Source organism: Spodoptera frugiperda, chromosome 19 (assembly GCF_023101765.2).
Source record: "Spodoptera frugiperda isolate SF20-4 chromosome 19, AGI-APGP_CSIRO_Sfru_2.0, whole genome shotgun sequence".
NCBI classification, from domain to species: Eukaryota; Metazoa; Arthropoda; class Insecta; order Lepidoptera; family Noctuidae; genus Spodoptera; species Spodoptera frugiperda.
The window spans coordinates 3,328,045-3,344,302 of record NC_064230.1 but is presented as its reverse complement, the minus strand read 5'-3'; the positions used below and the strand labels follow the sequence as shown (position 1 = coordinate 3,344,302).

The 16,258-nt window shown below is 40.9% G+C and overlaps 2 protein-coding genes across 2 annotated transcripts in view; both read left to right on the top strand.

Annotated features, from left to right (window-relative positions):
* The first annotated feature begins 3 nt into the window (after positions 1–3).
* On the top strand, positions 4–11,247 carry LOC118280848 (zinc finger protein 160). Its single transcript, XM_050700950.1, has 8 exons — positions 4–169; positions 929–1,036; positions 1,756–2,283; positions 3,086–3,294; positions 3,720–3,833; positions 4,638–4,841; positions 9,185–9,290; positions 11,124–11,247. Exons 1-8 carry the CDS (start codon positions 71–73, stop codon positions 11,181–11,183), a joined length of 1,428 nt encoding a protein of 475 aa, XP_050556907.1. The 5' UTR covers positions 4–70; the 3' UTR covers positions 11,184–11,247.
* A 1,727-nt stretch (positions 11,248–12,974) lies between these two features.
* Positions 12,975–16,258, top strand: part of LOC118281238 (solute carrier family 2, facilitated glucose transporter member 1-like) — a 29,821-nt gene continuing 26,537 nt past the window's right edge. Inside the window, exon 1 of the mRNA XM_050700951.1 lies at positions 12,975–13,172. Within this exon, the coding sequence (XP_050556908.1) occupies positions 13,167–13,172 (6 nt within the window). The 5' untranslated portion in view covers positions 12,975–13,166. The remainder of the gene's footprint in view (positions 13,173–16,258) is intronic.

Below are 16,258 nucleotides of genomic sequence, written 5' to 3'. Positions count from 1 at the left end.
GATTGAATTTGTTTGTGTTCAAAACCGGTATAAACATTGTTTTAACAGAATTTAGTTAAAATATAACACGATGTTAACGTGTCGAATTTGCTTAACAACTAAAGAAAGTGATAATATAACCGATTCATCGTGCTATTCCAGACTTTTCATTCAAATTTTGGCTTTAAAAGTAAGTAGTTTCGTGTTTTATTATAACCTCTTATATTATATATAGATATTTCGTTAATATGTGTTACATACACTGAGCTTTTTCTGTATTTAAATCATCGTGTCAGGACGGTTTTGTATCCCCGAAGGGCTACCCTTGCAGAGGTATACATTACGGCACGCGGCAGGTAATAAATAAATAAATAAATAAAATACATTTATTTCAAGCAACTTTAGCTCATACACCACAATTACAAATAAAATTACATAAATAAAAACACAATTACAATTAACAATAAAATAATAATAATAATTAAAAATACTTATATTTAATAGGCTCTGCCGACGGCAACATGCCTATTCGAACAGTGCCGTATATATGGGCAGTCCATCCGGTCCGCGATCATCGCCAGGACTGCATTGCAATGCCACTACAATTACAATGTACACCCAATTTTCACTATTTATTTTATATGTCTTATGTAATAGGGGTTGAGTTTATTGCCATATACTGGGCACAATTCCAGGCTCCGTGTTTCTATACTACTGAGAATTTTTCTAAATACCGAAAAAAGTCCAGCAAATATTTGCCCGACCCGGGAATCGAACCCACCCTTCGCTCGGCAGTCGAACTTGTGACCACTCGACCAATGAGCTTTTCGTTAAATTTAACACTTTGCCTGACCCGGGAACCGAATCGAAACCGCTTTCACGTTTCACTTTGTTTTGTTGTGTTCATGAGTGGGTAAAATAGTTCTCAATCATAATATTTTTTTTACAGAACTTCAATGAAACACTATTCCTTTGTATGTGGTGTAAAGCCACATTAAGAAGAACTATGGCTCTCCTGAATTTAGCTTCGAAATCACAAGAAATATTACAGACTCAGGTAATAATTGGGTAGATTATTTCAAATAATTCACGATTTATTAAAAAAAAAACACGTATTTTTTATGTAAAAAATTCGGTCAACGAGCATACGGATCACCTGATGGTAAGCAATCGCCGCCGCCGATGGACCCACGCCCATGATTGGAAACCTGACCCGAAACACCAGAGGCAGAGGTTACAAGTGCGTTGCTGGCCCCAAAAGGGGGTTAGAAATCTAAGGGTTGTTGGGAAGTAGGGGATTGAGAAGATTAGGAAGGGGGAATTAGGCCTCCGGTATCTTCACTCACACAACGAAACACAATACAAGCGTTGTTTCACGTCGGTTTTCTGTGTGTTCCGTCTGGCATTTTTAGACATTAGACACGTATTTTTTATTTTCTTACGGAAACCAATACCTCTGAAACTATATCGTTTTAAAATATCGCGTGACTTCACTTTTGAGTACGTTTTATACTCAATAGTGACGTGGCTAGCTCCCACTCCTAAACTCTGATTCATTTTATATAAGATACATATTTTATCTTATATGACAAAATAAAAAAAATACGTGTCTAATATTTTTTCATTACCTAAGTAACGGACTAAATAGAATTTTTAATTTTCGTACCCCGACTTCATCCCTATTTTAATTAAACCATTTCGATTGAAAGTCTCACTTGCTATATCTCAGGCAACTAAATTACCTATGTACCTAATATTTAAACATTTTAATTTCAGATTGCTCCCAATTATCCTGTAAAACAAAAAAGCATACATACATTAAATACCATACAAAATTTTTGTATAGACATACCACCCAAGGAAGGTATGACAAAAAAACAAAAAGAGACAGACATAGAAGAATATGAAATAGCAATATATTCATCTAAAGATACTAAACAAGCTAAAATAAATAATGACACACAATTCGAATTTCACGAAATAACTGACAATTATACGAAAGATTCCATATTTGAAAATGATTTGACATTGACAGCTACGAAGATTGAAGTAACGGACAATTCGAAAGATTCCATATTTGAAAATGATTTGACATTGACAGTTGCACAGAATAAAAATAAAAAACAAGATGTAGATTATAAAGAATATAATTTTGAAACTATATTTTTGGACATAAACGAGCAATTAAAAGAGGTTGAATTGAAAAAGGCGAAATGTAAGGATTTTGAATTTGCTTGTGAAGAGTGTGGTTTGGGATTTTTGACTAAAGATGTGTTGGATGATCATAAAGTTAGGCATACTAAGGTAAGAAGTGCTTAATTACTAACTAGCTGTTGCCCGCGACTTCGTCTGCGTAGTATAATGACTTCTGACTCTGATAGGGACTCTGATAGAATTTGGGTTATTGATATTTTTTAAATAGAATATTTTAATCTATACTATCTATACTTCTATACTAATATTATAAAGCTGAAGAGTTTGTTTGTTTGTTTGTTTGAACGCGCTAATCTCCAGAACTACTGGTCCGATTTGAATAATTCTTTTTGTGTTGAATAGTGCATTTATCGAGGAAGGCTTTAGGCTATAAAACATCACGCTATGACTAATAGGAGCCAAGCAGAGCGGGTGAAACCGCGCGGAAGCTACCTACGAATGAAAGGCCCGTCATAATCGGTCTAGCTTTTTTAGAGATAAGCCATTCCAAACAAATGAAAGTCGAGTCAAAATCGGTCCAGATATATCAGAGATGAGCCTAAACAAACAGACAGACAAGCAGAAAAACATCCATAGCACACATTTCCCTATAGCTTAACTGAATCTGTTTCCACCGCTTCTAAGCTATGTGTACCAATGAATATGATTTGTGGAAGCCAAACCCACATACAGCAATGTAGCATAGCACATCTCTGGTGGAAAAGCTCCCTAAGACTGCATGTCGCATCAAGTCAAGAATTTATCGGGTTACTCACGTAACTATTTGACGAACAACTCGACTAGTTTCAAGCCATGCTAGAGGATATTTATGAGCAGCATTCCGCGACACACGATGCGGTGATTATCACACTGCTACTGAAAGAACCTTTAATAATATTTCACTTGATTTCAGCTATCAGGCCCCTACAAATGTGTACTCTGTGCCCTACACTTTAAGTCTCAAGATGTACTAACCCAACATAGATTGTCACACAGACGGAGATTCAAGTGTCTACGGTGCTCATATATGTGCAAACGTTGGGCCCAATGTTTGTCGCATAGGACCAAGTGTGGCGGGATTGTCGAACCAACCATTTGTAGGGAATGCTCTAAAATATTCAAGTAAGTTCCTACTTTAATAGCCTGTGACGGTTGATTGTATCGTCACCCCTTTTTTCCTGAAGCGGTAGGCAGAGGTGCATATAATGGCATGTACAAAGTACATCCACTTTTTACAATTTGTATTACAAGTCCCATGTCCTTGTCATTTCTATACTACTGAGGAATTTTCGGAAAACCGAAATAAACCCAACAATACTTTACGCAATCCGGGAATCGAACCCGCAACCCCTTGCCCGGTCCTGCACGTAAGCGCGGAAGGCCACTTTTTTAGAATGAGCTGGTAAGGATCACCTGATGGTGAAAGGCCTTTTCTAACACGTAGAAGGTTTGAGCATTAATCATCACGCTTGTTCAATGCGGGTTGACTGATGATCCGGTCTCTAGAACTTTATGAAAAAAACAAATAATATAATCAATTGTTCTAGCAACGAACATTCTCTGAAAATCCACATGAAACTACATAAGACTGAGAGGAAATACTGCTGTGCTGAATGTGGCAAGAAATTCATGAGTAAACACCATTTGAAAGTGCATATCAGGTAATTTTTTTACGTCACTATTATTACGAAATATGTCTAATGACCCCAAACGGTTAAGCGACCCCTAAAACATATTAAAGAGTTATGACCCCCGATATAATTTAAATTACAACGATACTAGATGTTTTGATTATAAAATAATGTCTAATGACCCCAAACGACCAACTTTACTACTACTTTAACCAACTAACTTTAACCAATCCCTAAAAGACTTATGACCCCCAGTAGAATTTTAATTAGATCGATACGAAATAGTTGAGTTTGCATTAACTGCTTTGTTGTAGTCTCGGCTTCGATTCCTGGATCGGGCAAAATAGTATATTTTTTCTGGTTTTACAAAACATTTTCAGTTGCTAAACAAAAGTTATCTAGACAGACAAAAAAAACTTATCCATACTCGGCCCCTCAGGACAAACATCAAGAATTCTAAAACTTAATTTACTTGACACGAGAATCGAAACCATTTTTTCTTTTTGAGGGCCCAGAGCGAGGCTAGTGGGAGTGTTAGACTCTTACTGACTAAAAACCACCCCGTTCCTAATCTTGCCTGTCAAACTGGAGCCCCGGTAAACCCGCTAGGTAGTCCGCAGCTCTTTGTGTGGGTTTACCGTGGCTCCAGCTCAAAAAGCAGGAGGAGAGGAGGAGCAGACAGAGAAAGAACGGGGTGGTGTTTAGTCAGTAAGAGTCTAACACTCCCTCTCGCCACGCCCGAGAAGGCGGGAGAATTTATAGGATGATTTTCCCAATCAAAAAACAAATACCACACCAAAAAATATTATAATATTAAATATCTATTTATTACAGATCACACTCCGGTATAAAGCCATTCTCCTGCTTGCAATGTTCACGCTCGTTCTCAACAAGATCGAACCTGCGTGCCCACAGTGCGGTGCACACACAGGACCCACTGCACTACTGCGTAGAATGCCACATTTACTATAAGTCTGAGAAGAGTTTGAAACGACATTTTAAAGTGTCGGCGAAACATGCGACTGTGGGGAATAAATTGTGAGTATAAGTTTTTAAACGGACATGGCCACTAACACTGTAGTAGTATTAGAACTTGAGACGGGATATTTACCGTGTTTTTCTATTTCTATGAGCGCCATGATCACGGATGAACTGAGTTCGCTTGCAACAGTGCCGAAATATCCGAAACTCATAGAAATAGAAAAATATGGTAAATATCCTGTTTCGAGTTCTAAATTGTGAGTAGCATATTTTCTTTAAATTCTATAAAAATATATTTGCTCAAAAAAAAAAAAATTCATGAAATTCTGTATACAGACAGGGTGTCTGTAACGGAATACCTGATGGTAAGCAATCGCCGCCGCCCATGGACGCTTGAAACACCAGAGGCGTTACAAATGCGTTACCGTCCTTTTGGGGGTTAGGAATTAAAGGGTTATTGGAGAATCGAAGATTGGGAAGAGTGGAAACGGAGGTTATTGGGCCTCCGGTAACCTCACTCACACAACGAAACACAACGCAAGCGTTGTTTCACGTCCGTTTTCTGACCGCTCATTTCCGTTTGCGTGATTGACGGACAAACATCGAAACAAACTTTTACATTAATAATAGTATACTTTTTTTTTTTTTAATGGGACAAGCCCGCCACAACCTCCCATACCGCTGCAACTCCTGTAAGCCAGGATCTACAGTAGATACAAACATGAAAACACCGGAACACTGAAGTCCGGCGCGTCCCAGGGAAATGAATGACTGTCTTGGATCCCGCAACGAAACAAATCAGAAGATGTTATTAGAGGAGAAGAAAAGAAAACGATAGTTTCCACTTCCCTCGGTGAATTTAATGCAGGAGACAGGATGACTTAAGCCTTAAGGCACAAAAGAGACTGCACAACTGGGAGAAGCCCAGTCGCCAAGCACCACGGAAATTTTACTTAAAACTAAAATATTAAATGCTAATACTAAATGGGTCCTATGCGTGAGCTGTTATACTTGCTTCCATACCTATTATGGCAAAAACGCCTAAACGCACGGAAATTTGCTCGAGACTCCACAAGGTCCGTGTAATAAACTACACCTGATGAAACAATTAAATTATCCAACATAGTGTCACGCTCAGATTGCCAGAGACCACACTCCCAGAGTATGTGATGGGCGGATTGCTCATGTTGCAACTCCGCTGTCGAACATTGGCACCATGGTGAATCAACGAGTTTAAATGAGAACAATTTGCTTTTAAAGTTGCCATGGCCAGTAAGAAATTGGGCAACACAGTGATCCACCTCCAACCATGTCCTCTCCAGACGCTCATGCACGGATGGAAAGAATTGATAGAGGTGGCGGCCCTTGGTAGAAGATTCCCATCTACACTGCCACTCAGTCAGAAGTTCATCCCAGACGTCCGTTAAAGGCTTGAGCAATCTATCAATTTTGCTTCGATCACGTTGTGCTAGAAAGTTTGCGGAAAAGTTAGGTCTCGCATTATAGTACATGGCAGCACGTCGCTGCACCTCAAGATCGACTGGAAGTAGTCCCGCGAGCACAGGTAGGGCCTCTGTGCTAACCGTCCTATAAGCCTTACACAGAAAGATCAAGGCTAGACGCTGACCTTGGAGAAGCTTTCGCCGTACCGCGCCTATTGTGGCCCTATCAGCCCACACTGGTGCCCCGTAGCTCACGCATCCCAGGTAGGTTGCTCCGTAGATGGTTCTGAGCGTAAGAAAAGAGAGACCCCAGGTAGCCTTCGAAATTCGCGTGAGCGCATAGAAATTGTTTTTGGCTTTCTCACTAATAGTCTTAATATGTTCAATAAAAGAAAAGTTTTTTTCTAGGACTAGACCGAGATAGCAAACCGACTCCTTACGTTTGACGGGAACGTTATTGAATTTAATAGACGGCCATGATTTCAAATTTCCTTTAAGCAATAATTGATAGGTTTTATGGGGTGCAAAAGTTAATCGATTACGTTCGCCCCATCGCGAGATCCTACTGAGGCAGTCCTTAGCTAAATTCTCTAGTCCGGCTCGAGTATTTGATTGTATTAACAAAAGGCCATCATCCGCATATCCAGTCAACGTACAACCAGAAGGAAGGGGGGTCGCGAGCAAGTCATCAAACCCTAAATTCCACAGATACGGGCCAATAACCGAGCCCTGAGGACATCCCATTGACAACGACTTCGACCGAGAAAAATTACCAAGTTTCAGTTTTACAGAACCATGAAGAAAATAAGTGTATAATAGTTTGTATATGTTACTAAAGCAACCACGACCCTTCAGTTTAAGGAGTAGCATTGGCCACCACGCGTTATCAAAGGCACCGGAAATGTCTAGAAAAATGCCTACTACATATTTGTGCTCAGACGAAGTCACTATGGTTCGGACAGAGAGAGCTGCGTCTACAGTAGATTTACCCACAGTAAAACCAAATTGATTATTGTGAAATTTCGGTCCACCGGGCAGCAAACGAGGAACGATAAGCCGCTCAAGAAGTTTTCCTAATGATGGTAAAAGCGTAATAGGCCGGTATGACTTAGGGTCATCGGGTGGTTTATTTCCATTCTTAGGTATTATGCGAATGAATCCACGTCGCCATATATGAGGAAAGACGCCCTCCGCTATACAACGATTAAAGACAGACAGGATCGCGTCAGCCGCAGATTTGCACGCTTCTATTATCATTTTATTTGAAACTTTATCCTCACCAGACGATTTATTCATAGGCAACGTTTTAATAACAGTTACGAGCTCATTGATGGAAGGTAGATCAGACACCGGTGAATTGGGTGGTATAGCCGCCCACGACCTAATCTGTTGATGATAATCGCTATCTGTCTCGGATACATCGTCAGGGACGAGTTCATCGAGTAGAACTTCCGTTGTCTCCTCAATACCAGTGGTGTGAACATTGTTGACTTTTATGTTCTGTACGAACGCCAGATCGACGGATCTATTGGCTTTGAACTCATGGTACAGAGGCGACCACGGACCCTCGCTTTCCAGCCTCTGCACTACTCTCCGCAACAGGTTACCCTTAGCTTTCTCCACTGAAGCCCTATAACGTGACCTGGCAACTCTAAACGCAATCAATGCTTCATCAAATGCAAAACCAGTAACTTTACGTTTTTTTAGTCTATTTAATTGTTTGCGCGCTTTACGAAAACATTTACGTTGTTCGACTAGATAATTATTCCACCAGTCACATCTGCGCGTACTGGTCAAGGATCCCCGACCAAACGCAATGTCGGCACAGTAAGTAAAAGTATCCGACATGATTTCAGCACCTTCTTCTGCCGAAAGGTCTTTGCGAGTGAAGTCTGTGGCCTGAGATGCAAATAATAAGCTAAAGAAGTTCCAGTCCGCGCCCTTAGTTTTATATCTAAAGCCACTACTGCAAAGCGTTGGACCCCGGGGTAATCCCGAGACAAATTCGTACACGATCAGGCGATGGTCACTACATGACGCATCCGGTAGGACACGCCACCTATCCAAGCTAACGTCCGAACTAGAAAGTGTGACGTCAATACAAGATTCGCCCATTTGGCTGCAAAAAGTAGGTGGTGCATCAGGGGTGTTATGTATGGAGAGATTCATTTCGGCAATGAATTCTTCAACGGCACAACGCCGCTCCATGTCAGTAGCCCTAACTTTGCCATACCATAAGGATGAAGACGCATTAACGTCGGCGCCAATTATAATTTTGGAGCCCGCAAGCGACTGCAAGACGTGACGGAGGTGATGAATGTGAGGAGTAACTGAGTCAGAATATTGAAAGTAACAGCTCACAGCGTAAAGTTTAAAGTTTTCTGAGGCAATCTCCGCCACGGCACAGTGTGACGTCATTAAATTAGTTATAGATGTTACTGTGAAATTAGATGATCTCGTGACGTAAATTCCAGCTCGCGACCTACTGTTCAGCTGCACTACCCTGTGCCTTAAGTGGGCATTTTGATACTGTTCTTGAACAAGTACAATGTCAAGCTGATAGTCGACTATTAGTTTGTCTAACTCGGACGTCGCAACCCTGTCGTTATGTAGATTTAGTTGCCCTATAGTCAACCTATCCATATTATTATTTAATAGGTGGTGTTTAATATGAGTTGTTCGAGTTTAGCTTTGTAGGTGCCACACTCGGGCGAACCACAACGGTGGTCGTGAGGTTTTTTGAAACGTTTGCACGCCACGCATGTTGGAATAAAATTTTTATTATTTATATGAGGGCAGTCGTGTGATTCATGCGCCTCAGCACAATTACCGCAGGTGGGTGTTTTAACCGTGCAATGTTTCCTAACGTGGCCGAACTGCTGACACAAGTGACAATAATAGTATACTATGTAATTAATCTTAAAAAGGAAGATATTTAAATGCAGTACTTTTTCCCAGATATCCATGTAAGGAGTGCACAAAAGAGTTTTCGACTGAAAAGTTACTGAATTCTCACATCAATTCACGACATGATACAGAATACAAGTGTCCACAGTGTGATAAGGTATGAACACGATTTATTTATTTATTTATGGAATAGGGGGTAAACGAGCAGACGGGTCACCTGATGGTAAGCGATCAGCGCCGCCCATGGACACCCGCAACACCGGAGGAGTCAAAGTCGCCGGTCTTTTAAAAAGGAATCCGCTCTTTTCTTGAAGGTTTGAAGGTCGTATCGGTCTGGAAATACCGCTGAAGACAGCTCATTCCACAGTTTTGCTGTGCGAAGCAGAAAGTTCAAGATTCCCGTTGTATGAGCGTTAGAAAATCAACAACGAAACTACACTTATTGCACCCCTTTATCGACATCTGTTTATATTTTGTGACTAGAGATAAGCGTCTACAGGCTCGCATATCGTACGCATCGTACGCATCGCACGCAACGGATTTTAGTTTATGTTGTATAGAAACTCATACAACTGCGTCCACTGATCCGCATCGTACGGACCGCATCATCGGCAATGCCTACATGCGATGCGTACCGATGTCGTCATACATCGTGTTGTAATGAGCACCTCTGGCTACCCCTTCGGGGATAAACGGGGTGACGTTGCTAAACGTTGGTAGTATAGGTACTGAGAATTCTAAGTAATAAATAATTAATCACCTATAGTGACATCACTTGATTACATCAGCGGAACGTTGTATTGCGTTTGAGGATAACTTGTGACCATTATTAACGTTTTTGTAATGATCCATGTTGTTTTGTGAGTAAACAATGTAAGATGTACTATTGTATTGTACTAGTCTGAAGTCATGCAAGCGTGGGATCCAGGTTTCTTTTTATATACCTTACCTCACATCCTTAGCCATGCTTCGGCACGAATGGGCCGGTTCGAACGGATTGATACCACGGCCGAGCAGAAAACCGACGTGAAACAAAGCTTGCGTTGTGTGAGTAAGGTTACCGGAGGCCCAATTCCCTTTCCAATCTTCCCAATCTCCGATTCTCCAACAACCCTTAAATTCCTAACCCCTAAAAGGCCGGCAACGCCCTTGTTACGCCTCTGGTGTTTCGTGCGTCCATGAGCGGCGGCGATTGCTTATCAGGTAATCCGTCTGCTCGTTAACTGGCTTACAAGTGCCCACTGCAGATCAAAGACCTTTTCTCATACGGAGAAGGTTTGAAACTGCTCATCACTAGGAAATACAATTCCAGTTGGCAGCTATCCGGACTGTGGCTACCTAGCGGGTTATCGGGGTGCCGCGCCGGCTTGAAGAGCAGGCGGGGTGGTTTTTAATGACACTCCCTCTCGCCTCGTCCAAGGCGGGAGATGACATTGGATGATTTTCCCGATTAAAAAAAGAGAATTGTCCCGGGCTTTTGATGATATCACAGATGATGATATACATATAACATTAATGAAAGCTATAATCGCTTTGATTAACAAACCAAATGATATGATTAATTCTGTTTATCAGCTTAAAGAGATTCATATTTGACACATTTATTACTTGAGGGCTTGTGTGAAAACTTTATAACAGTTGGCTCGGCAAACCTTGTATTGCCTCCAACTTTTTTTCTCACCTTTTAAACCTTCCCTGTACCTACACAAATAATTCAAGACCGAAATCTGCCAAATCGGTCCAGCAGTTCTCGAGTTTTAGCGAGACTAACGAACAGCAAGTCTTTTCTATATATTTTTTATAGGTACCTACAAGCCTTCTACTGACTATAAAGAATACATTTACAAAAACATCTAATTTGGTGCAGACGTTCAGTAGTTGCGCATAACTACTGAACGACTGCACCAAATGTACGACTGTACCTACATACATTTTGGCGATTCATTTTTATTTATGTTTAGATTAATATATTTTACCTTTTTTGTTTCAGACATTCTCAAATAATTCCAACTTGAAGAAACATATCAAATGTATTCATATAACAAAATAATTAATATTTTAATTGTGAACTTTTACAAATAAATTAATGAATAAGTATCTAAAAGAAATAAGTATATGTTCCTGTGTTTAATTTTAAGTATAATCGTTTTTAATATTAATAAAAATCCTGAACAGTTAACAAATGTTACACTAAAAAATGACGCTAAATACTTGGTATCGAACCTGCATTATATTTGCAATGAGACAGCCAAGTCTTCACAAAATATTTCTAACATCTGTATATGGCTTCACCCGCATTGCCGTGGAATAAAAAGTAGCGTATCGGTTATTCTAAACCACAACCTAACCCTGTTCCAAATATCATCCCGATCCCTTTACCCGTTTTGACGTAATTGAGTATCAAACATACACACAAACTCACAAACTTTACGATTAAAATATAAAACATTTAACAAAGTACCGTAGCGAAAGGCACGGCTCACACACACATAGACAGATCACACGTACGTGTGACGTCAACGGACATGCCTCTGCGCACACCTCCGTTTGAGATTACCGTAAAGCCGCTACAGCGCTTCACGCGAGTTGCGGACAACGTAAAAGGTTACCGGGGCTCCGGCTCAAAGCAGGAGAAGGAACGGGGTGCTTTTTAAACAGACCATAGGATGATTTTCCCCGGCAAAAAAAAAAAACAACTAACTCGACTAGTTTCAAGCCATGCTAGAGGCTAATGTTCATGAGCAGCATTCCGCAACACACGACGCGGCGATTGTACCGCTACTACTGACCAAACAGTTCCTCGTCAAACAGTAAGCCTATAACATAATAATTAATATAGTAATAAACTATCGGGGTAGTCGTTTGACTATAACTGGGGCCTTAGTCTGCTATGAAGGAACTATGTAGGTTGTATAGCTCCGTCCCTCTCGCACTGCTCAGTGATCGACCATTCTGACACAATTGTAATAGCAGACTAAGGCCCCTGGGCAGCAGCACTCACTGACAAACTGTCTTACATCTGACAGGGGATGAACCGATTGTCATACATAGCCGCATCAGGCACATTACAAAACTCCGTAGTTCCGTACTGTTACTGAGGCTTAAATATTCATGAAAAACAAAAAAAAAATCATCGAGTCCCAATCAGTACCAAAAAGGGAACGATCAAGTATTACGTAACACAATTTGCGAGGATTTTTGACCCCTCCCCCTCTTGTAACGCAATATAGGTAACGTTCTACGAGATTTCCCCTATTTTTCAGGAGGGAATATCGTATGATATTTCCTGAAGTCATGTAACATATGATTTCTCTCGCCTTGGGTGAGGCGAGAGTGAGTGTCAGACTCTTACTGACTAAAAACCACCCCGTTCCTACTACTGCTTTGAACGAGACCAACCCCTCTCAAATTGCGGTACGTATACTGCAACACCTTGAAATGAACAAATAAACGCCCCAAAAGAAGGTTGTTTTACTAAACACCTACCCTGTATACGGGTATAGTCTTAGGCACGTAACTTGGCAATTCCTTTTTTTTTTTTTATTAATAAGAAAGTTCCGCCAATCGCACAGGGATTGATCCTCACAAGCATCGTGTGCAGACGCGGCGACGACGTTGCGCTGACTAATGAACGTACGCGTCCGCGTATTTTTAGTTAATAAAGTAATTTTCTTGAAAAAATGATAACAAAATCTTGCCAAGTTATCTGCCAACCTTTATAACTAACACTTAATTTACATAAAAATATTAAAATTGATCTCAATTACAGCGCTTAAAACGCTACATTCCCAAAAACACTACTTAGTTTTACAGTGACGTCATACGCAAGACAATCCATCCCGCGTCGCGTCAGTTCATTTGAAATTCGAAGCGAACGCACACGCCTGCGCCGTGCGTCCGAAAATACCGCGAATTAGTTTTACCATTCCGCGTAAAAAATTTGTTTATACAAGTGAATTTAAGGTGTTTATAAGTGCAAATATATATTTAAAATAGTGTTTTGTGCGTGTAAACTGTTGCCCGGATACTAAACATGGCGGTAAAGTACTATTTTACGTTTATATGTTTGTTTTTCTATCTTAAAATACTTGGTTAAAAGCTTGTGGTTGAGTTGAGTTCTTTGGCAAATAGTTTTATCATTTACTTGTTACTTTCGCGCGGTTTCAATACGTTTTGCTCGGCTCCTGTTTATCGTAGCGTGATGTTATATAGCCATATAACTTTCCTCGATAAATGCAGTATCCAACACAAATAGAATTATTCAAATCGGACCAGTAGTTCCGGAGATTGGCTCGTTCAAAAAACAAACTCTTTCAATCACGTCAAAACTACTAAAGGGATCGGCAGAAACTTCCGGTTTTAAAGCTTTTTTTTGAGGGGGAAAAATCATCTAGCGGCTTCCCCGCCTAGGGCGAGGCGGGAGGGAGTCTCAGACTCTTACTGACTAAAGACCAAGGAGTTAGGAAGCTAGCTATGCGCTTTACAGTACCGTCTTTAGAATCATTGAAGTAAATGTATACCTACCAGACGGTTCATTGCCATTTAAAAGTTGTCTCTTTATCGCCCTGGCGTAAGGGCCACTGATACCCCGGGCGAAAATATTGTGTTAGTTTTTTGAAAAAATATGCATAAGCATAGAGCGTAGAGCACAGTTCTGAGGGTTTGCACCAGGAGAGGCAAGAGACTCCAACTTCAGACCTTGGCGCCCCCCAGAATTTGTCGCCCTGGGCCATTGCCCCATCCACTGTTTATCGAAGTATGATAGTTATTTTCCTAAGTATTCACAATTTAAAAACTTTTACGTTTATATAAAAAAATGCATAAATAATGCATAAATGGTCGAGTGGTCGCAAGTGCGACTGTCTTCTGTGTCTTCTATAATCCGGATCTGCGGAATACCTAGCGAGTTTACCAAGACTCCGGCTCGAAATTGTGTGGGAGGGAAATTTTTAAGTGTGGGAGAGCCATGCTTCGGCACGAATGGGCCGGCTCGACCGGAGTGATACCACGGCCTCACAGAAAACCGACGTGAAACAACGCTTGCGTTGTGTTTCGTTGTGTGAGTGAGGTTACCGGAGGCCCTATTCCCCCCTTCCCAATCTTCCCCATCCCCGATTCCCGAACAACAACCCTTAAATTCCTAACTCCCAAAAAGCCGGCAACGCACTTGTAACGCCTTTGGTGTTGCAAGTGTCCATGGGCGGCGGCGATTGCTTACCATCAGGTGATCCGTCTGCTCGATTGCCGGCTTGTTCCATAAAAAAATAAAAAATAAAATAATAATAATGCAGGAGTAGGAACGGGGTAGTTTTTTGTCAGTAGGAGTCTGACACTCCCTCTCGCCTCGCCCCAAGGCGGGTGACGTGATTGTATGAGCTTCCCCCTTTAAAAAAACCTTCCATATTGGTGTTATACTATCTATACTTAAAAAATCAATTGCTGTTCGTTAGTATCGCTAAAATTCGAGAACGAATTTCGTCGAACGAATTTCGATGGATCGTTTCGGTAAACTTCGGTCTTGAATTATTTGGGGAAGTCCAGAGAAACTCAAACTCAAAATATTTATTTGCACGTTAAGGTAGGTATTACAGGTCTTAATTTAAATGTTAAGTACATCTTAACTGCCTTTTTCAGGCGTTGCAAATTTGAGGGCTAACTTAAAAGAAGGTTTCAAAGGTGAGAAAAAATGTAAAGGCGAACGAAGTTTGCCGGATCAGCTAGTCTTTATATACATATTTGATGTAGACTTTGAACAAGCTGTTCCGTAGCCTAGATGTGACTGGAGAAAGTACCGTTGTCATTGGTGCTTAGATTATTGCCTATAGAACCAACCAGTGATTTTATACGTAGATACTGATATTTGCCAAACGGTACCTACTTATTTATGTAGAACGACTCACTCGAGTTTCATATTTTTCTTAAGTCTTTGACTGCCAATAGAAAATTGTTGAAGGCAAATCCTCCGCTAACGTCGGTCACCGGTGACTCCCGTGGCGATTAAAGTGTTAAAAATTGTTCCATTAATGCTGAAAACTAGTCTTGGTGGCCCGGAGGTTTAAGATGCAACTCCTGTGCACCAGGATCTGCAGTAGATACAACCATGAAATCACCGGAACACTGAAGTCCGCGCGCGTTCTAGTGACTTAGACAGTCTTGGACACCGTAAAGAAAGAAATCAGAACTTCAGAAGATATTTTTTTATGGTATAAGCCAGCAAACGAGCAGACGGATCACCTGATGGTAAGCAATCGCTGCCGCCCATGGACACCTGACACGCTAGAGGCGTTACAAGTGCGTTACCGGCTTTTTGGGGGTCAGGCGAGATAGCGGCCAAACGTCGGCCCATTTAACATAAAAAAAAAACATGGTTGTTGGGGAATCGGGATTGGGAATATTGGGGAAGGGCGTAATTTGACTAAACCACCCCGTTCCTACTCCTGCTTTTTAAGCCGGTAAACTCGCTAGGTAGTCCGCAGCTCCGGATACCTGACAATAAGCATGGCTCTCCCACACTTATAATTGTAATTGTAGACTTAAAGCCAAACACTTAAGTAGGCATTAACTAGATTATTATTGAATCACAATATTCAGAGCGGAACCTATTCTCCCAAGCGTGGTCATTGGAAACATAATATAGCATGATCGTGCGACTACTGCGACTAGACGGCGCGCCGAAAAACTAACCTACTTACTTACTATTAGGTACTTTTTGTCGATATTCGGCCTCATTTCCCTAAGTGGAAAGTAGCTATCGTTTTGTCTACTCCCAAATAATCAGTGATATACCAGGGTGGGTCAATAAGTCCGTGACTTTTTTTATTTCTTGTTATTTAATTAAAAGGGAAACACTGCTCCTGTCAACAGGCATCTATCAGTTAACTTCTGGCAAAATTTGAAGAAGCTGCGGCTTTAGGTTTGTCTTTGAGAGCCCTTGATTGAGCATACTACCGCGTAATTTAAAGAAAATGGAAAGAATTGATTTTCGTGTGCTCATTAAGCATTATTTTTATCGCAAACCAAGGCTAAGCTTGATAAATATTATGGAGACTCTGGACCATCAATTTCAATGGTAAAAAAGTGGTTCACAGTATTTCGTTGTGGCCTAAGGAGCACGGAAGATGCTGA